Source organism: Martes martes (assembly GCF_963455335.1).
Source record: "Martes martes genome assembly, chromosome: 1".
Classification (NCBI taxonomy): Eukaryota; Metazoa; Chordata; class Mammalia; order Carnivora; family Mustelidae; genus Martes; species Martes martes.
This window is the reverse complement of record NC_137888.1, coordinates 116,118,740-116,140,908: the sequence shown is the minus strand read 5'-3', so window position 1 is coordinate 116,140,908 and position 22,169 is coordinate 116,118,740. Positions and strand designations below refer to the sequence as shown.

The 22,169-nt window shown below is 45.8% G+C and overlaps 1 protein-coding gene across 2 annotated transcripts in view; it reads left to right on the top strand.

Moving 5' to 3' along the window:
- Nucleotides 1-21,831, top strand: part of NRROS (negative regulator of reactive oxygen species) — a gene marked incomplete at its 5' end in the record, with an annotated part of 35,572 nt that extends 13,741 nt beyond the window's left edge. Inside the window, 2 exons of one of the 2 annotated variants that reach the window (XM_080821909.1) lie at nt 15,510-15,630; nt 19,612-21,831. In XM_080821909.1, the coding sequence (XP_080678035.1) occupies nt 15,523-15,630; nt 19,612-21,582 (2,079 nt within the window). In that variant the 3' untranslated portion in view covers nt 21,583-21,831. The remainder of the gene's footprint in view (nt 1-15,509; nt 15,631-19,611) is intronic. The other variant, XM_080821910.1, reaches the window with a different exon arrangement.
- Between the last annotated feature and the right edge of the window lie 338 nt (nt 21,832-22,169).

The window sequence follows — 22,169 nt, the reverse complement described above, 5'->3', positions numbered from 1 at the left end:
TAACCAGCTAAGCCACCCAGGTGCCCCTATATAATATTGTTATTTCATCCATGGCTTATATTCGGATTTTGCCAAGTAACCCCAGTAAGTCCCTGTAGTAACTTGACCGTCTGGTTAAGGAGGTGTCTGCCAGTTTCTCCACCGTATAACTGCTATTTTTGCCTTTGCAAAATTCATAAGTAATCTGTAGGGAGATAATTCAAGACTAGTTTAATATCTTGTTTCCCAACAAATTTCTGCTCTTTAGTTCTCCGATCCCTCTGTCATTCTTGCCTGTAGGATGCACTTTGAAAAATACGTTGCTAGATTCATATTTCAGCCACTTTCTCTAATTTTCAGGTAGCATCATAAAACTCACATGCACCTTGTTCAGTTTTGTCCTTTGTGTTTAAGCTTATTAAAGAACAAGTCTTATTTTATTTTTAAGATTTTATTTATTTATTTGATGAGAGAGAGACAATGAGAGAGGGAACACAAGCAGGGGGACTGGGAGAGAGAGAAGCAGGCTTCCCACTGAGCGGGGAGCCCGATTCAGGACTTGATCCCAGGACCCTGGAATCATGACCTGAGCCGAAGGCAGACGCTTAATGACTGAGCCACCCAGGTGCCCAAAGAACAAGTCTTATTTTAGTTAACTCCTTTTTGTTGGCAAGATCCAACAGTTGCCCTTGGGGGGTTGGGGCATGGGGATGCTATCATGAGAAAACATGGAGCTTGGAAATGGACCTGGCCTTGCAGAGAACCGTCATGAGCCCCAGAGGCAGCCTCAGAGCCCATCCTTGCCACCCAGCCTGCAGGGCCCACCTTCTTGTCATTCTTCCTATTTCAGTTTCTCTGATCTCTGCCCTCTATTGAGTGTTTTCTTTTTTCTTTTTTAAAAAAATTTAATTAAATTTAATCTTTTTTCAGTGTTCCAAAATTCATTGTTTATGCACCACACCCAGTGCTGCATGCAATACATGCCCTCCTTACTACCCACCACCAGGCTCATTCTTTTCTATTCATGCACCTTGTCATCTAATTCATAGCTTCTGCTTCCTCATGGCAAGAGCCCTTAAACATTCAATTCTGCCTTCTCTCTGTGCCTCTTAGCTCCAGTTTCCACTGTTCATTACTTAATTTAGGGCGTCTGAGTGGCTCAGTCAGTTAAGCGTCCAACACTGGGCATGGAGCCTATTTAAAAAAAAAATTACCTAATTCTCTCTCTTGTCTCTGCATCGGGATCACTCAGAGGGTGCTGGCTGCATGTAAGGATTGACCTCCTCTGGTGAGGTGCTCCCCCAAGATTCTATGAGCTTATTGGAGATGGAGGTAGAGGTGAAGGTGGCGGGGAGGTCATGTGTTTCCCCTGAGGGCTGCCTTTCAGAGGGACTGCAGGTGTGGTGGACAGAGCTATCGACTGACCTGGACAGTGGAAGTTATATTAGTACCTCAAGTCAGAACATGTGATCTAACACTCAGGGGTTCCTTTCAGATAGGAGAGAAGCTGTCTGGAGGCTCTAGTTTGAATGTCAAATGCTAGAATTTTTAGGCTCTCTTTAAGGTTTATTTGTATATGCATTTTTATCAAATGTTTACTGAGCACTCTTCTCAGGAGAATATTTGAAAAATGTTATGTTCCGGAATGTGCCTGGGTGGCTCAGTCAGTTAGGTGTCTGCCTTCGACTTGGGTCATGATCCAGGGTTCTGGGATTGGGTTCTGCGTCAGGCCCCTTGCTCAGTGGGGAGTCTGCTTCTCCTTCTGCCTGCTGTTCCCCCTGCTTGTGCTCTCTCTCCCTCTGACAAAAAAAATAAATTCTTAGGGGGGAGGAGTCAAGATGGCGGAGAAGTAGCAGGCTGAGACGACATCGGGTAGCAGGAGATCAGCTAGATAGCTTATCTAACCATTGTGAACACCTATAAATCCAACGGGAAATCGAAGAGAAGAAGAGCAACAATCCCAGAAACAGAAAATCGATCACTTTCTGAAAGGTAGGACCTGCGGAGAAGTGAATCCAAAGCGACGGGAAGATAGACCCCGGGGGGAGGGGCCGGCACCCGGCAAGCGGCGGAGCGACGGAGCACAAAACCGGGACTTTTAAAAGTCGGCTCCACTGGGAGACATCGCTCCAGAGGCTAAACTGGGGGGAAACCCGGGCGGGGTCAGCATAACCCCAGGACCCGCGGGGTCACAGAAGGACTGGGGGTGTCTGAGTGCCGCAGAGCTCGCAGGTATTAGAGTGGGGAAGCCGGCTATAGCGACAAAGCCGAGGAGTGAGCTCTAAGCCCAGGGTTACCTTGTGCCGGTCGCAGGCTGGGTGGACTCGGAGCGCGGCCGGAGGCCGCGGAGACAAAAGCGACCCGGCGCTTTTCTCCAGCTCCAACAATTGACTGCTTTCCTCGAGGCGCGACCGCAAGCCAGGGAGGCGGGGCTACTGGGCGCTTTGCTCTGAGAGCGCACTGAGGAGCGGAACCCCAAGCTCTCGGCTCCTTCGGGCCGAGAGATTGGGAGGCCGCCATCTTCATTCCCGTCCTCCGGAACTCTACGGAAAGCGCTCAGGGAACAAAAGCTCCCGAAAGCGAACCCGAGCGGATTACTTAGCCCGGCCCCTGGCAAGGGCGGTGCAATTCCGCCTGCGGCAAAGACACTTGAGAATCACTACAACAGGCCCCTCCCCCAGAAGATCAACAAGAAACCATCCAAAACCAACTTCAGTCACCAAGAACAGCGGAATTCCACAGCAGGAGAAAGCAAATCCTACCTGGACAAAATGACAAGGCGGAAAAACTCACCTCAAAAAAAAGAACAAGAGGCCGTACCGAAGGCTGGAGACCTAATCAATACAGACATAGGTAGCATGACAGATCTAGAGTTCAGAATGACAATTCTCAAGGTTCTAGCCGGGCTCGAAAAAGGCATAGAAGATATTAGAGAAACCCTCTCCGGAGAGATAAAAGCCCTTTCTGGAGAAATAAAAGAACTAAAATCTAACCAAGTTGAAATCAAAAAAGCTATTCATGAGGTGCAATCAAAAATGGAAGCTCTCACTGCCAGGATAAATGAGGCAGAAGAAAGAATTAGTGACATAGAAGACCAAATGACAGAGAATAAAGAAGCTGAGCAAAAGAGAGACAAACAACTACTGGAACACGAGGAGAGGATTCGAGAGATAAGTGACACCATAAGACGACACAACATTAGAATAATTGGGATTCCAGAAGAAGAAGAAAGAGAGAGGGGAGCAGAAGGTATATTGGAGACAATTATTGGAGAGAATTTCCCTAATATGGCAAAGGGAACAAACATCAAAATCCAGGAGATGCTAAGAACGCCCCTCAAAATCAATAAAAATAGGTCCACACCTCGTCACCTGATAGTAAAATTGACAAGTCTTAGCGACAAAGAGAAAATCCTGAAAGCAGCCCGGGAAAAGAAGTCTGTAACATACAAGGGTAAAAACATTAGATTGGCAGCGGACCTATCCACAGAGACCTGGCAGGCCAGAAAGAACTGGCATGATATATTCAGAGCACTAAACGAGAAAAACATGCAGCCAAGAATACTATATCCGGCTAGGCTATCATTGAAAATAGAAGGAGAGATAAAGAGCTTCCAGGACAAACAAAAGCTGAAAGAATTTGCAAACACCAAACCAGCTCTACAGGAAATATTGAAAGGGGTCCTCTAAGCAAAGAGAGACCCTAAAAGTAGTAGATCAGAAAGAAACAGAAACAATATACAGTAACAATCATCTTACAGGCAATACAATGGCACTAAATTCATATCTCTCAATAGTTACCCTGAATGTTAATGGGCTAAATGCCCCAATCAAAAGACACAGGGTATCAGAATGGATAAAAAAACAAAACCCATCAATATGCTGCCTACAAGAAACTCATTTTAGACCCGAAGACACCTCCAGATTTAAAGTGAGGGGGTGGAAAACAATGTACCATGCTAATGGACATCAGAAGAAAGCTGGGGTGGCAATCCTTATATCAGATCAATTAGATTTTAAGCCAAAGACTATAATAAGAGATGAGGAAGGACACTATATCATACTCAAAGGGTCTGTCCAACAAGAAGATCTAACAATCTTAAATATCTATGCCCCTAACATGGGAGCAGCCAACTATATAAACCAATTAATAACAAAATCAAAGAAATACATCGACAGTAATACAATAATAGCAGGGGACTTTAACACTCCCCTCACTGAAATGGACAGATCATCTAAGCAAAAGATCAACAAGGAAATAAAGGCCTTCAATGACACACTGGACCAGATGGACATCACAGATATCTTCAGAACATTCCATCCCAAAGCAACAGAATATACATTCTTCTCTAGTGCACATGGAACATTCTCCAGAATAGACCACATCCTGGGTCATAAATCAGGTCTCAATCAGTACCAAAAGATCGAGATCATTCCCTGCATATTTTCAGACCACAATGCTCTGAAGCTCGAACTCAATCACAAGAGGAAATTTGGAAAGAACGCAAATACATGGAGACTAAACAGCATCCTTCTAAAAAATGAATGGGTCAACCAGGAAATTAAAGAAGAATTGAAAAAATTCATGGAAACAAATGATAATGAAAACACAACAGTTCAAAATCTGTGGGACACAACAAAGGCAGTCCTGAGAGGAAAATATATAGCAGTGCAAGCCTTTCTCAAGAAACAAGAAAGGTCTCAAATACACAACCTAACCCTACACCTAAAGGAGCTGGAGAGAGAACAACAAAGAAAGCCTAAACCCAGCAGGAGAAGAGAAATCATAAAGATCAGAGCAGAAATCAATGAAATAGAAACTAAAAAAACAATAGAACAAATCAACAAAACTAGGAGCTGGTTCTTTGAAAGAATTAATAAGATTGATAAGCCCCTGGCCAGACTTATCAAAAAGAAAAGAGAAAGGACGCAAATAAATAAAATCATGAATGAAAGAGGAGAGATCACAACCAACACCAAAGAAATACAAACAATTATAAGAACATACTACGAGCAACTCTATGGCAACAAATTTGACAACCTGGAAGAAATGGATACATTTCTAGAGATGTATAAACTACCACAACTGAACCAGGAAGAAATAGATAACCTGAACAGACCCATAACCAGTAAGGAGATTGAAACAGTCATCAAAAATCTCCAAACAAACAAAAGTCCAGGACCAGACGGCTTCCCAGGGGAATTCTACCAAACATTTAAAGAAGAATTAATTCCTATTCTCCTGAAACTGTTCCAAAAAATAGAAATGGAAGGAAAACTTCCAAACTCATTCTATGAGGCCAGCATCACCTTGATCCCAAAACCAGACAAGGATCCCACCAAAAAAGAGAATTACAGACCAATATCCTTGATGAACACAGATGCGAAAATTCTCACCAAAATACTGGCCAATAGGATCCAACAGTACATTAAAAGGATTATTCACCACGACCAAGTGGGATTTATTCCAGGGCTGCAAGGTTGGTTCAACATCCGCAAATCCATCAATGTGATACAATACATTAATAAAAGAAAGAGTAAGAACCATATGATACTCTCAATAGATGCTGAAAAAGCGTTTGACAAAGTGCAGCATCCCTTCCTGATTAAAACTCTTCAAAGTGTAGGGATAGAAGGCACATACCTCAACATTATCAAAGCCATCTATGAAAAACCCACCGCAAATATCATTCTCAATGGAGAAAAACTGAAAGCTTTTCCGCTAAGGTCAGGAACACGGCAGGGATGTCCGTTATCACCACTGCTGTTCAACATAGTACTAGAAGTCCTAGCCTCAGCAATCAGACAACAAAAAGAAATTAAAGGCATCCAAATCGGCAAAGAAGAAGTCAAACTATCACTCTTTGCAGATGATATGATACTATATGTGGAAAACCCAAAAGGCTCCACTCCAAAACTGCTAGAACTTATACAGGAATTCAGTAAAGTGTCAGGATATAAAGTCAATGCACAGAAATCAGTCGCATTTCTTTACACTAACAACAAGACAGAAGAAAGAGAAATTGAGGAGTCAGTCCCATTTACAATCGTACCCAAAACCATAAGATACCTAGGAATAAATCTAACCAAAGAGGCAAAGAATCTATACTCAGAAAACTATAAAGTACTCATGAAAGAAATTGAGGAAGACACAAAGAAATGGAAAAATATTCCATGCTCATGGATTGGAAGAACAAATATTGTGAAAATGTCTATTTTACCTAAAGCAATCTACACATTTAATGCAATCCCTATCAAAATCCCATCCATTTTTTTTAAAGAAATAGAACAAATAATCCTAAAATTTATATGGAACCAGAAAAGACCTCGAATAGCCAAAGGAATATTGAAAAAGAAAGCCAAAGTCGGTGGTATCACAATTCCAGACTTCAAGCTCTATTACAAAGCTGTCATCATCAAGACAGTATGGTACTGGCACAAAAACAGACATATAGACCAATGGAACAGAATAGAGAGCCCAGAAATAGACCCTCAACTCTATGGTCAACTAATCTTCGACAAAGCAGGAAAGAATATCCAATGGAAAAAAGACAGCCTCTTCAACAAATGGTGCTGGGAAAATTGGACAGCCACATGCAGAAAAATGAAATTGGACTATTTCCTTACACCACACACGAAAATAGACTCAAAGTGGATGAAGGACCTCAATGTGCGAAAGGAATCTATCAAAATCCTTGAGGAGAATGCAGGCAGCAACCTCTTTGACCTCCACCGCAACAACTTCTTCCTAGGAACATCGCCAAAGGCGACAGAAGCAAGGGCAAAAATGAACTATTGGGATTTCATCAAGATCAAAAGCTTTTGCACAGCAAAGGAAACAGTTAACAAAACCAAAAGACAACTGACAGAATGGGAGAAGATATTTGCAAACGACATATCAGATAAAGGGCTCGTATCCAAAATCTATAAAGAGCTTATCAAACTCAATACCCAAAGAACAAATAATCCAGTCAAGAAATGGGCAGAGGACATGAACAGACATTTCTGCAAGGAAGACATCCAGATGGCCAACAGACACATGAAAAAATGCTCCACATCACTCGGCATCAGGGAAATACAAATCAAAACCACAATGAGATACCACCTCACACCAGTCAGAATGGCTAAAATTAACAAGTCAAGAAATGACAGATGCTGGCGAGGATGCGGAGAGAGGGGAACCCTCCTACACTGTTGGTGGGAATGCAAGCTGGTGCAACCACTCTGGAAAACAGTGTGGAGGTTCCTCAAAAAACTGAAAATAGAGCTACCCTACGACCCAGCAATTGCACTCCTGGGTATATATCCTAAAGATACAAACGTGGTGCTCCGAAGGGGCACGTGCACCCGAATGTTTATAGCAGCAATGTCCACAATAGCCAAACTGTGGAAAGCGCCTAGATGTCCATCAACAGATGAATGGATAAAGAAGATGTGGTATATATACACAATGGAATACTATGCAGCCATCAAAAGACATGAAATCTTGCCATTTGCGACGACGTGGATGGAACTAGAGGGTATCATGCTTAGCGAAATAAGTCAATCGGAGAAATATAACTATCATATGATCTCTTTGATATGAGGAAGTGGAGATGCAAGGTGGGGGGGTTTGGGGGGAGGTAGGAAAAGAAAAAATGAAAAGATGGGATTGGGAGGGAGACAAACCATAAAAGACTCAATCTCAAGAAACAGACTGAGGGTTGCGGGGGGGAAGGGGGATGGGAGAGGGTGGTGGGGAAATGGACATTGGGGAGGGTATGGGCTATGATGAGTGCTGTGAAATGTGTAAACCAGACGATTCACAGACCTGTACCCCTGGGGATAAAAATACATTATATGTTTATTAAAATAAAAAAATTAAAAAAAAAAAAATAAATTCTTAAAAAAAAATGTTATGTTCCAAGAAATACTAGGACAACAAATTACTATTATTACCCCTCTTCTTTTAGGAACTCCAACATTTATCTCATGTTCCCTGTTTATTTTTATTTTGAAAAATTTCAAATTTACAGAGAAGTTAAAAGGAAGTATCATGCTAAATTTATCTTTTGGTAATATTTTGCCTTAATTTTCTCTCTCCACCCCCAGCCCAAGCCATGGGAAAGTAGGTTACATAAATTGTAGATATCGTGAAACTTCACCCCAAATACTTCAGCAGACATTTCCCAAGAATAAAGACACTTTCCTACATAGCCAAAAAATCATTTTCATACCTAAGAAAATGAGCAGTAATCTGATAATATCACTTGTACATAATACCATCTGAAAATACATCATTCGAGACACATAAATTTACCCCAGTTGTCTCAAATTTTTCTCTTAGAGATTTTTTTTTAAAGATTTTATTTATTTATTTAACAGAGAGAGAGAGATCACAAGTAGGCAGAGAGGCAAGAGAGGCAGGCGGGGCATGGGGGACACTGGTGGAGCAGGCTCCCTGCTGAGCAGAGAGCCCGATTCGGGGCTCTATGCAGGGCTCAATCCTGGGACCCTGAGACCATGACCTGAGCCGAAGGCAGAGGCTTAACCCACTGAGCCACCCAGGTGCCCTCTGTTAGAGATTTTTTAAACTCCCAAATCCTCTTGAGGTACATGCATTACCCTTGGTTACTGTGCTTCTTCTTCACACGTATTCAGACCTCCCCTTTTCCCCTCCACTGCCTTTCTTTGTGTTTCAAGACTTTGACTTCTTTTTTTTTTTTTAAGATTTTATTTATTTGACACACAGAGAAAGAAATCACAAGTAGGCAGAGAAGCAGGCAGAGAGAGGGGGGGAAGCAGGCTCCCTTCTGAGCAGAGAGCCTGATGCGGGGCTCAATCCGAGGACCCTGAGATCATGACCTAAGCCTAAGGCAGAGGCTTTAACCCACTGAGCCACCTAGGCGCCCCAAGACTTTGACTTCTTTGAAGAGCCCAAGCCAGTTGTCTCGTAGGACAGTGTACAGCCTGGATCCATCTGATTGTTTCCTCATGACTGGGTCCAGGGCAAATGTTCTTGGCAAGGGTACTGCCGAGATGGGTCACTGTGTTTCCCAAGGCGCCCTACCCGGAAGCTCGGAGTGTCAAGTGGTCTCGCCATGGGAGATGCTAACTCTCAACATTTGGTCAGGACTAAAGTCACTCTAATTTTTTGCTATGGATCAAAGAGACCAGAGCTGTTTGCCTGAGGCTTTCAAATACTTCTTGGTAGTAGGAATTATTTGAAGTGGCCACAGACTGGGGTTTCTGTTCTTTAGTATCTGCTCTCTACAGTGTGTGACCAGCTGCCCTTCTCTTTCTTCCAGGATCCCAGGTGGGATTTGCTCTTTTACTTTTAAACAAAGGCAGATTCCCTTTCTGTGGAGACCTCCAGCTAGCAGCTGTGCCTTTTGTGTTCACAGAGGCCAACCTCACACATTCACACCCTGTACTTATGCATTCTCTGCTTCTAGAGATTTCTTCCCCTCAGACCAGTCTATAAATATTTCTTTTTTTTAAGATTTTGTTGATTTATTTGTTTACTTATTTATTTATTTGTGAGAAAGAGAGGGTGAGAGAGAAAGAGAGCAAAGAGCACAAGCTGAGGAAGCGGCAGGCAGAGAGAGAAGCAGGCTCCCAGCTGGGCAAGGAGCCCGATGTGGGACTCCATCCCAGAACCCTGGGATCATGACCTGAGGTGAAGGCAGACGCTTAATGGCTGAGCTACCCAGGTGTCCCTATAAATATTTATTTCTGACACCAGCACCTCTGAGTTGCCATCTTTCTGCAAAGACCCCTTTGTTTAAATCTTTTTCAGCTTCTCTGATTATTTTAAGGGGAAAATTCTCAATTACAGACCAATGTATGTATAACACTCTTAACACTTACTGATAGCACCTTTAGCAAAGAGGGTGCTGTCCCCGCTCTGTAGTAGCAGTGGTGAGAGGGGGTGGGGAGGTAAGAGTGTGGGGGTGAGGTATTCAGGGTGCCCCTGGATATTAGAAATCCAGCATCCTTTCCTGAAAATGAATCAAAACCCTCCCATACAACAAAACCAAAACTCAAGTCGGGGTTATTCCTTAGTATTCCCAAACTTTCAGTATGAGATCGTTTTATGGACTAAAATACCTATGGATAGGCCTTTATGTGTGGTAGTGTTTTACTACCTGCTGATTAAGACATTACATCATGACAGGAAACTATTTAGAATTAATCACTCGTTAAAAAAGTTTTATTTTATTAATACAGGAAAATCTACATGCATTGGGGGGAAAAAGTAGTATACATATGTTTCAGCGTTAGACGACCTAACAAAACTAGGGATGTTGCTGCACCCCTGAACAATTGTAAATTTTGTGATGACGGGGACATGGAAACCACAGGACTTCAAGGAGCAGACCAGTCAAAAGATCTCACTACCCTCTCTTCCCTGTCCATTGCAAAAGCAAGCAACACCCGCACGGCCCCTCACTAAAGCCATTCCTTGGCCGCATGTTGCCATCTTCCATTCGAGCAGTCCTGAGCCCAGAACTGAGGTGGGCATGGGAATGGATATGCAAAGTGCTCCCCCAGCATACAGCCCAGCTGCTGCCGGCAGGACACCCTCCTGTCAGAGAGAAGGAAATGCTCCATCCCTTTCAGCCCGCACCACCATTCACTTGGTCTCCTTTGACCTTACTTGGTTCAGTGAAGCAGGAGCTTCTCCGTACAATTTTGTAGAACCAGAAAAAGCAAACAAGCATACTTTCCAAAACAAAGAGGAATTTTTACAGCTGATCTGTGATCTTCTTCCTCACTGTTAGTGTTCTCTTGTTCTAGAATACAGTCTTGATTCGTGTTGCTTTTATGAAATGAATTTCACCACTTATTTATTATAACTAGGTATGAACAGAGAAAAACCAGACAAAAAGATATATCGTATATCTGCCTAAAAAAGGAACACTATATAGGGGCGCCTGGCTGGCTCTGTGGGTCGAACATGCGACTCTTGATCCTAGGGTCAAAAGTTCGAGCCCCATGTTGGGCATAGAGATCACTTAAAATAAATAAAAAATTTTTTAAGATTTTATTTATTTGATAGAGAGATCACAAGTAGGCAGAGCGGCAGCAGAGAGGAGGAAGCAGGCTCCCCGCTGAGCAGAGAGCCCGATGCAGGGCTCGATCCCAGGACCCTGAGATGATAACCTGAGCCGAAGGCAGAGGCTCAACCCACTGAGCCACCCAGGCGCTCCTATAAATAAAAAAAATTTTTTAGGAACACTGTTATAGACATGGGGTTGATATGGGTTGAATCACAGGTTTCCATGATAGTCAATCAGAATGCTGCGCCTCAAGACTAAGGATTGCCCAGGGGATGCCATAAAGCATTTGGAGGTCCTAATATTTCACGGACTTCTTAGAGAAGAACTTGGCAAGGACATTTTGGGTTGACTGAACACAAACAAAATAGTTAGAAGGTAAAGAAGAAATATAAATGCAATACTAAGAGGACTTCCTGTAACAGAAGGTCGGATTTAGAGTTCTCATAACTCCAGGTGAGATGTAGTACAGACCCGGCTAGCACCTGGGTCACTAGTGCCTTGTCTTTCATTAATTAGAAGCTCACAATCTCTGGTGTTAGCCATGACCATGAAAACCATGACTGGATAAAATAAAGAGAGACCTTATAGAAATTGTTAACTGAATAGAAAAATACAGAATTGTAGACTCTGTATAAAAGAGAGCAAGACTTACCGTTTTTTGCCTCCACACTTAGAAGGAACACTTCAATTTTGTTATCTGGTTTAAGAAGAAGATACAAGCAGAGTCTGTAGATGCCATCTGCTTCTCCTGTCAGGGCCTCAGCTGTTATACAGGGGACTTCCCTGCTGGCCACCGAGACCCGGAGGAGACGTGGTACTTACTCAAACCCTACTCAGGTTGATTGGCAGTTCCTTGCGGCTCTGGTTCGTCTGTGGCTCCTGAAAATGGTTCATAGTCCGTGAAATGGGAACCGTGGATCCAGGCCCTTTTAAATCTGGGGTTGGGGGGTGGGTTTCCAGGTTACCTTATTTAAATTATTAATGTCATACTGCCCATGTGCCCTCCATTATAATTATTTTCCTTTCGGTTCTCTTTCTCTACCAAAAATGTAGTTAAGATGACTTGGCTTTATACATGGATGTATTTTCTAGAAGATGTCAGAGAGATTGGAGTGAAGTGGGACAGTTATTATTTGCCAAAAGCTTAGATGCTCTTTTACAGCTGGGTACTCTGTGGAGTGGTTCTCCCCCAGCTGGGGTTAATTATGGGTGGAGGGGAAGCAGTTTTAAGCATGCAGTATAGGGTTCCTGGGATTTCCGGTAAAACTTGGCATCCAAACTCATCTTGTACTCTTTGCAATACTATGGCTCTGAGGAATCGTTCTATACGCTCCCGGAATAGTGTTTCTCAACCTGGATGGTGATTATTTTGAAAGCCTTTTATTCTTCTTAGGGTCATTATGTATCTTTTTATTTAGGACTGATCCAAAGCCGTTCTCATTTATGTCATCGCATCTGTCAGGGTCCAACCAGGAAACAGAAACGCCCAGATTATTTTTTAAAGAGGAAGTTTAATGCAGGAAATTGGCTAAACATGATGGAAGAGGCTAAGAAGGTAATGGGCAAGTAGACAGTCAATTCAGAGGTTAGCAATTTCAGGAAGCTGTGATCTTCCATAGATAGGGGAAGGATAGAGGCAAGAGGATGTTACTAGAGTCTAGTAGTCACCAGTCAAAGCTCAAGGACTTCTCTGTCCACGGCAGAGAGAGAGGGAAAGAAATACCCTGGATTCGGGGTATTCTGCTGTCTGACTTCCCGTTGTGCCTCCTATTGAACGAACCGGCGGGAGAGCAGCTGACACCCAGAGCTGGGGAAACAGCCTTCAGAAGTCAACTCCCTGTGGTACAGAGCAGGGTAAGACTGCTCTCTGAGGATAACCAGCTCTCAACCAGCATAATCATTTGTTAGTGGGATTAACCTTGTTCTGGAATTTATTATTTTAGTATATGTGCTGCCGAAGCGAGCACTGTTCTGGAATTTATTAACACAGAATTTTTAATGCAGTCTTCCTGCATACCTTTCACAAGTTCGGTTGGCATAATGATATAGTTCTTCTTCCATCCACATTTTTCATTCTTTTTCCTTCCTTAAATTACCTTGGAGTCAATAAATAGCAACCACTCAACCCGCTCAATGGTATTTGAAACTCATAAATAGTAATTATTTTATTAAGCATCTTCATAGTAAATGAAGCACTTTCACATATGCTACTTGACCTCATAAAAACTCTGAATAGTTATTATTATCCCCATTTTATAGAAGGATTATCTGAGTCTTAGATGCTTTATATGAATTGCTCAAGGAGAGAGAACAAATGCTAGAGCCAGAATTCAAACCCCTGTCTGTCTGGTTCTAAAACCTATGATTTTCCCATGCTGCCTCATGAGAGGAGTCGCCCAGAAGAAACAGCAATAATTTTTCTTTCCTGGTTGGCTGATTAGGAGGAAGGAGAAAGTGTATTTTAAATTCGCAAAAATTTTCTCATTGACCCAGAAATTGAAATTACACTCTGGGCATGACATTGGGCCTATCTAGCATTCTAGTCTAAAGAGTTACATTCTCCCTGAAGAAATCGCAAGTTTGCCCTGAACCCATCTAGATTTGGCATTTCAATATAAATTGAAATGGCTCTTCTGGAAGGTTGATTGTGACAGCAGCATGTACCATCTCAAGCCTGATAGAGGGGGTGAGTGAGGAAGGCGGCAGGGGGGCAAGTCCATGGTTGCCGTTTCCCTGTCTGTCATCAATAAAATATAGGATGCCCAGTGAAACTTGAATGTCAGATAAACAATTTCTTTAGTATAAGTATGATGCAAATATTGCAAGAGACATATTGCACTTAAGAGTTATTTGCTGTTTATCTTACATTCAAATGGCATCCTGTAATTTGCTAAATCTGGCAACCTTATCTCAAGGTGGGCAGTGATCCCAAGGTTGTTTCCTGTGTGTGTGTGTTCGTGTGTGTTCAATGATCCTAAGGACGAAGCCCATATGGTTCTGCTCCTGCCATCTGTGCCCTGTATCTGCCACGAGGTATTAGTTTCTGCACAGGTGCAGAAGCGGAAGGGGAGATTGGAAGGGGATTCCCAGTGTCCAGCAAAGACTGGTGAATTCTGAGTTAGAGGTTCCCTCTGTGGTAAGGAGAGCTGACCTGACCTGACATAAAAGCTATAGTCGATTTACCTGGTTTCACTTTGCTTTTCTGCTAGTCTGTTTTCACTGGTGAGTATTCAGATCTGACCAGGAAGTTAAAGGTAGCCTCAGAGATGTGTAAACTCATTCAAAGAAAGAGGAAGGGGCCCGAGATGGCCTGGATGTGTGAGGGAGAAGGGTCTGTGGGTCCCCTGAAATAGGTGAGGAGGTTCATATGAGTGCTGGTGCTGCTGGCTTAGGAGAAGACTAGGAAGCAGGGCCTGTGGTCTGTCCTGGGGGGATGTCAAGGAGAGGACGGAGCAGTTGAAATGCTGGGGCCAGGCACTTGCCTCTGAGGGTAAGGAATGCAGAGCTGAGAGGGGAATGCCACTGGGCTATCAGCCCTCCCAACAAGAGGGCAGTCATTTCAATAGCACCTTCAGGGAGAGAAATGATGCTGCTTACTACAGGAGCTCAGGGAAAGGATCCTGGGGCCTGCTCTCAGCCCTGTCCTAAGTTGATCTGGAGTCTTGAATAAGCTGTTATTATCTCTGGGCCTTTGAATGTTCTCCTGTAAAACTGTGATGGCAGAGGACATACCAGATGTCTGTAATAGTCTCTTAGTTCTAAAATTCTGTTGGTAGATGTATAAATATAAGCCTTCTCCTGGTTCCTGTTCTGTGTTCACTGGCTAGGTAAGAGGGCTGGCGATCACACTTCATCAATAATCCTTATTATATGTGAAGATGACTCTCCATTTGCCCTTCAGTTTTTTCTCTCATCCAGGCAAAATATCAAAGTCTTTTTTCTTTCCCGAAGGGCTGTATTCAAAGGGCTCATCTCCAATGAGATCTACCCTCCTAAAAGCCTCGTGTCAATACAATAATTAGTAACTTTATGGGACCAGAAGCTACAATTAATATTTCAATTCCAATTCACTGTTCTTTCATTCATTTATTTGTTCAGCAAATATTTATCGAGCTCAGGTGAGGCACTGGGCAGATTTGAGCTTTGGGAAGAAAACTTCAACAGAACTACAAAAGATGGCAAACTCCAGGTGACCTGAGACCTGGTTCCTTGAGTCCTTTCCCTCTCCCTTACAAGTTTCAGTGTTCAGCTACCTGTCCCTCAAATGGCAGAGGCAAAACAAAAATAAGTGCCGTCTACAGTTGCAGTGAGAGGCTGAAAGTATTGGCTAACCTGAGATATTTGAAGAATCTGTGGGTTTCCGCCTCCTTATAGCTGTGGGCCTCCAAGACCAGACACAGCTGGGAACCAGCTCCTTCCACCGAGAGTGCAAAGCAGCCCTCAGAGATGTCCTTCTCTGACCCACTTTTTCCTTGCCCTCTCTCTGCAGTGCTGCACTTGAGATGGAGTTACTGTCCCTCTGGCTCTGCCTGGGTTTTCACTTCTTGACACTGGAATGGAGAAATCGAAGTGGAATGGCCACAGCAGCTTCTGAAGGGGGCTGCGAGTTGGTGAGTTTTCCCAGGAACTCTGAGCTGTCTGTTGCCTCTGCCCTGACAAAGATCAGCCCATTTTAGTGGATTGTCCATCCAAGAGGGCAGAGAAGGACGGAGTCTCAGTCACTCTGTAGCTGCCCGCGGGCTGTCGTGTGCAAGCTGCTCCTGAACCAAAGGTCACGATGATACCTGGGAAAGACCAGGCAGTCCCTGCCCCATCGTTTTCATACCTGCTGAAGACAGGAGGCCCCAGAGACCGAGGTCAAGAACAAGAACAGCTTGTTAAAAGTCTGGACGGTCGAGATCCACTCATGGTGTCGGAATCCCTGAGCAGGGCGTAGTAGAGTTGGAGAAGCCCTGACTCAGAGCCTGTGGGTGAGCCAGTAGCAAGTGCTCAAATACAGGGGTGCTGCCGAGAGCGGCATCCTTGATCACGTTCAGGCTGAGGATGATCCAGGGAGTGGAGAGCTGGGCTTTTACAGCTTACCCTCTGCAGGGCTTTTGGCCTGTATGTGCAAACAGACTTGGCTCATAACGACTGAGCACATTTCTGGAAATGTTCACCCTTGCCTGTAAGTCTGTGATATCAAAAGTCTGCTTGGGAAACATACATTTAATAAACAGTCCTTGAGTCCTATTATATACAAGGCACTGGGAGGACAAATTGAATGTCGGGGTAATACCTACATTCAACGCTGATAAATCTCAAAAGCCCAGCTGGTCATGGTTCTTAACCACTTTTAGTAACCTCTAACCACTGTGCTGTAAGATACTCCAGTATGGAGTGGTGGTTATGAGCCAGAGTGGGTTGAAACCCCAGTTTACCAGCTGGTGACATTGGTGGGGGGCAGGGAGCACTCTGTGTCTCAGTTTCCTCCTTTATAAGATACGGAATAATGGTACCAACCCATAATACCATAATACTGCATTGTTATGTTGATTAAATAGTGTATATAAGGCTCTCAGAACAGTGCCTTGTATGTAATAGGAGCTATGGGTTTTATCTAGTATTATTGTTGTTAGTCTCTGCTACAACTTCAGACTTCCATTATTCCCTTACAGAGGCAATTGAAGATTAACTTCCCAGTAGCTGATTCAGGAGGGAGTTAGCCTTAGAACAAAGAGGGAATAAAGTGTGAGTTCTTTGATAGCCTTTCAGGGCTCCAGCTAGACCCCCTGCCTGACCCTTTCCAGCCTGGTGGGGAGGAGTGGGGGTGGGCTGCCAGGAGCTCAAAGACTGGATTCCCTGTGGCTCTCTTAGGGCTGAGAGTTTCCGAGTCCAGCTATCTCCAGTGCCCCTCCTTGCCTAAGCCACGTGTGGTCATAAAGTGGCCATGGTGAGGTTCTCTTGGGCTCTGACAGTCATGTGGTCTTTTTGTAGCCCTTCACTGGGGCTGCCAGGGGATTACAGAGGTGGGACCCCAGAGCTGCAGCGGCTGTGCTGAAACAGGGTCCCATGGCTTGAAGAAAGCCCCTAAACACAACATTCTCCAGAGAGTCCCTGCTAGGGGAAGACCAACACTTACTCAAATAAAGGAATACATTATTTCTGCAGGGGGAGATTGAGTTTTGTAAAGACATCGGTTATCCACCCCTCCCCCCATTAGCCCGTAATTGTAATGCAATCCCAATTAAAATTCCAAAGTCTTTCAGGGGGAGTGTGACAGGAACTTGACAAATTCATTCTGATGTTCATCTGGAAATTAGAAACAACTCCGATGCTCAAAAATAGATTAATTAATCAAATTATGCTAATCATCATAGCCAACATTTATCAAAACCTTACATGCCAGGTTCTGTATTGTTTTACATAAACAATTGCACTGAATCCTCAAGAAAAAGAAGCCCCTGTGAGAAAATTATAAATATAATTTGTTTTACACATGGAATAATGAAGGTCCCGACTGGTTAGGTAACAGCCCAAAGTCACCCATTTGTTGAAAAGCAGAACCAGACTGGACCGACCCTAGAACTCTTGTTAACACTGTGCTCTTTGTGCAGTGAAGTAATATACAGCTGCTTAACAGATGTGGTCAAATTTATTTTTCTTGCCCCAGCAATATGTCTGCACATATTATCAAGGGTGGTAAAAGTAGATTATTACACAGTTTGCAGAGTGTGGTCTCATTAAAAATGTTGGGGGATGCCTGGGTGGCTTAGTTAAGCATCTGCCTTTGGTTCAGGTCATGATCCCAGGGTCCCGGGATAGAACCCCACATCAGGCTCCCTGCTCGGCAGGGAGTCTGATTCTCCCTCTGCCCTTCCTTGTGCTCTCTCTCCCTCTCTGTCTGAAATAAATAAATAAAATTTAAAAAAAATTTTTTTTTCCCCGCTATCACGGGCCTTGTCCTAACTGACCAATCCTTGAAAAGGAAGGCCATTGTTCTTCTATCTTATCCCTTAAAACCTTTTTTCCTAGACATCTGACATCCTGCAACAGATTGTTTTTGCCAGTCTCGTAAAACATGGGGCTGTGCTGAAGCATCCCGAGGCTTGCGTGATTTCTGCGGTGAGAACAGGGTCATCCCATCCATCCTGCCTCCTTATGCAGCACAGTCGTGGTGGAACAGCACCCAGGAAGGGCACTGAATTGGGCATTAGGAGCTCTGGGCTCCTGTCCCTGCAATGCCATTGGCTCTTCACTTCTCTCCAGGACCCACTTCTCTGTACCGTTCAGAGGGGTGATGAGCTCTAAAGTCCTTTTCGGCTTTAATATTGATCAATCCAGAATGTAGAGGAACATCCGAGGCAAAATTACTTCGGGTGCAATGAAGATGCCACAGCATCTCAGCTGTCTGGCGTTGATCCTGCTGGACACGCAGATGTCACGGTAATAGCGATAAGGATATGACAGTGGCCATTTGGGTGAACGGTGCTTCCTGTGTCAGGCACTGTGCGGCCTCCCTTCCAATCCCACTGCAGACCTCTGAGGCAGGCACCCTCTACTTCATCTCCATTCTTCACAGGGAAGAACAGACTTAGGCTAAGTTATTTGCCCAAGGTCACCTGGGAAATAAATGGCAGAGGTGGGATTCACACCCAGGTACCGCCTTGATCCTCAGTTCCTCTCACAGCTGAAACCACACCGCGAGTACAGTTGTCCCTGCTCAGAAGCCAATGGACCAATGGACCGGAGCTCAGCTCTCCTCTGATACGAGCGGGTCACGAGTGAGATCTGGGCCCCAGCTCCTAGCTGATTGTTTCAGCGTGACAGTAAAGAACAGAGAAACGTTCCCTTTGTGCAACACTTTCCTGTCCTTTTTTCCCTTTAAAAAAAAAAAAGAAAAAATCTCAAGAGCCCCTCGCAGTGGTTGGAGGAATAGTCCAGGCAACAGGCCAGGATTCTGTGCATAAATGTCCACCTTGGAGGCCCCCTCCCTGCTGACTGTTATGCGCCCCCCCAAAATGGGTACCTGATTAAAGGAACGAGACTGATATAAAGCGAAGGTCAAGCAAAGCTTTATTTCGCGCTAAGTATCAAGAATCAAACTGACCGGCTAGGGCCGCGCCTCTTACAGAGAGGACGACCTTTCTCTGTTTCACAGACTAGCTTTTAAGGGCAAAGTCCATGCGGTCGGGCCTGGCCACGCACAGGTGGCCAATGAAACTGTAACACACAGAGAAAGCTGCACAGTGATGCTAGGTGACCAATTGAATTACAATTTACCGTATAGTAGACATTTCACCTAGCCTATCACTCCTTGGTTAGAATTGGCGCCCAGAAGGCTCCCAAAGTGCGGGACCCATTCTCCTTGGTAGCTAAGGAGACAGTATGCAACCCCCCACTGATCAGATAGTCTCCACCTGGCCTGACCCACCCTTGTATCTGGGCTTTGTTACCTGGGGCTGGTTTCTGGGACTTGTTTTTAAGTCAGTCCCCTGGGGGAAGGGGAGCAGGGACAGTTTAAGGATTAAACAACAAGGTTGTTGTTTAACCTTAATGGAAGCCTCTGGTTAAATAGGTCCTTACACTGACCAGTGTGTTTTTGGGCCTAGGCTGATGGAGTGGCCGACTGCCGAGGGCAGAAGCTTGAATTGGTGCCCGGCCATCTCCCGCCCTACTCCCAGATGCTCCTCCTGGACGCCAACCCACTGAGGACCCTGTGGAACCATTCCCTCCGGCACTACCCACTCCTGGAGAGCCTCAGTCTGCGCGGCTGCCAGCTGGAGCGCATCAGCCGCGGCGCCTTCCAAGAGCAGGCCCGACTACGCAGCCTGGCACTGCCCGACAACTCCCTGTCCGAGAGCTACAGGGAGACGGCGGCTGCCTTCCGCAGCCTGCGGGCTCTGCGGACGCTGGACCTGTCGGGGAACTCCCTGACAGAAGACATGGTGGCCCTCATGCTCCGGAACCTGTCTTCGCTGGAGTCCGTATCCCTGGCGAGGAACACCGTCATGAGGCTCGACGACTCCGTCTTTGAGGGCCTGGGGCACCTCAGGGAGCTGGATTTGCAGAGAAACTACATCTTTGAGATTGAGGGCGGTGCTTTCGATGGCTTGACCCAGCTGAGACACCTCAACCTGGCCTATAACAACCTCCCTTGCATCGTGGACTTCAGCCTTACCCAGCTGCGCCTCCTCAACGTCAGCTACAACGTCCTGGAATGGTTCCTGGCATCCGGGGCCGAGGCTGCCTTCGAGCTGGAGACGCTGGACCTCTCCCACAACCAGCTGCTGTTTTTCCCGCTCCTGCCCCAGTGCGGCAAGCTGCACACTCTCCTGCTGCGGGACAACAACATGGGCTTCTACGGGGACCTGTACAACACCTCTTCGCCGCGGGAGATGGTGGCCCAGTTCCTCCTCGTGGACGGCAACGTGACCAACATCACCACCGTCAACCTCTGGGAGGAGTTTGCTTCCAGCGACCTCACCGAGCTGCGCTTCCTGGATATGAGCCAGAACCAGTTCCAGTACCTGCCCGATGGCTTCCTGAAGAAAATGCCTTCCCTTGCGCACCTGAACCTCAACCAGAATTGCTTGGTGACGCTTCATATCCGAGACCACGAGCCTCCCGGGGCCCTCACAGAGCTGGACCTGAGCCAGAACCAGCTGTCAGAGCTGCACTTGGCCCCAGGCCTCCAAGGCTGCCTGAGGAGCCTCCGGTCGTTCAACCTGAGCTCCAACCAGCTCGTGGGCGTCCCCACTGGCCTTTTCGCTGATGCCAGTAACATCACTACAATTGACATGAGCCACAATCAGATCTCTCTTTGCCCCCGGCCGGCGGACCTGCACCGCCTGGGCCCCCCAAGCTGTGTGGATTTCCGGAACGTGGCCTCGTTGAGGAGCCTCTCTCTGGAGGGCTGCGGGCTGGGGGCCTTACAAGACTGTTCATTCCAGGGGACCGCACTCACCCACTTAGACCTGTCCGGCAACTGGGGGGTTCTGAACGGGACTGTCACCCCTCTCCGGGATATCGCCCCCACGTTACAGGTCCTGTCTCTCAGGAACGTGGGCCTCAGTTCCAGCTCCACGGAGTTGGACTTCTCTGGGTTTGGGAATCTGAGAGACTTGGATCTGTCAGGGAATTCTTTGACCAGTTTCCCACGGTTCAGGGGCAGCCCAGCCCTGCAGACCCTGGATCTGCGCAGAAACTCTCTCACAGCCCTTCCCTGGAGGGCTGTGTCTGAGCAGCTCACCCGAAGTCTGCGGACCATCTACCTCAGTCAGAATCCTTATGACTGCTGTGGGGTGGAGGGCTGGGGGTCCCTGCAGCGCCTGCACACCATTGCCGACCTGGCCATGGTCACTTGCAACCTCTCCTCCAAGGTCATTCGCCTAATGGAACTGCCCGGAGGCATGCCTCAGGACTGCAAATGGGAGCGGGTGGACATGGGCCTGCTGTACCTCGTGCTCATTCTTCCCAGTTGCCTCACCCTGCTGGTGGCCTGCACCGTCATCTTCCTCACCTTCAGGAAGCCTCTGCTTCAGGTCATCAAGAGCCGCTGTCACTGGTCTTCCATATACTGACCCGGCTCCACGCCGAGGTGAGAAACTGGGCCCCTGCGCCGAAGGACACAGGTTCTCCGCCCGACCTGGGGGCCTGATGCAGAGGATGGAGCTGGTGAATTCAGGTTTAAGTTAAAAGTTTAAAATGTTGCCTTCCTAGTTGTCCCCAAGCTCTTCCTCTATCATTGTGATTCAGGCTCATCATTCTGCTAAAATATTTATTAAGTGATGTTCTGTGACAATAAAACACGTGTCTCTTAAATATTTTTTAAATCAAACCTGGCTTGTTTTCTCTTTCTTCCATATTTTTTGGTAATTTCACCCAGATTACTTTTCAGCGTCCTCTCCTTGGGTGACCCCCACGGAGCTGACCAGAGAGGCCGGCAGGTCAGAGCTCCCCGACGACAACTCCAAGAGCCTGTCCTGTGGATGTGAGAGTCCATGCCCTGGGGGTTCCCCAAGGACAGGAGTTTCCGAGCTGGGAGTCTGAGAGAAGCGTTCTTACCTCCTGTGGCGGCTGGCTCGGCCCCCCACAGCCAGAGTGGCCCAAATGCCCCGGGTTCGTGCCCATAGTCTGTGCAGGCAAACACGGCCCTTTCATGGAGAAG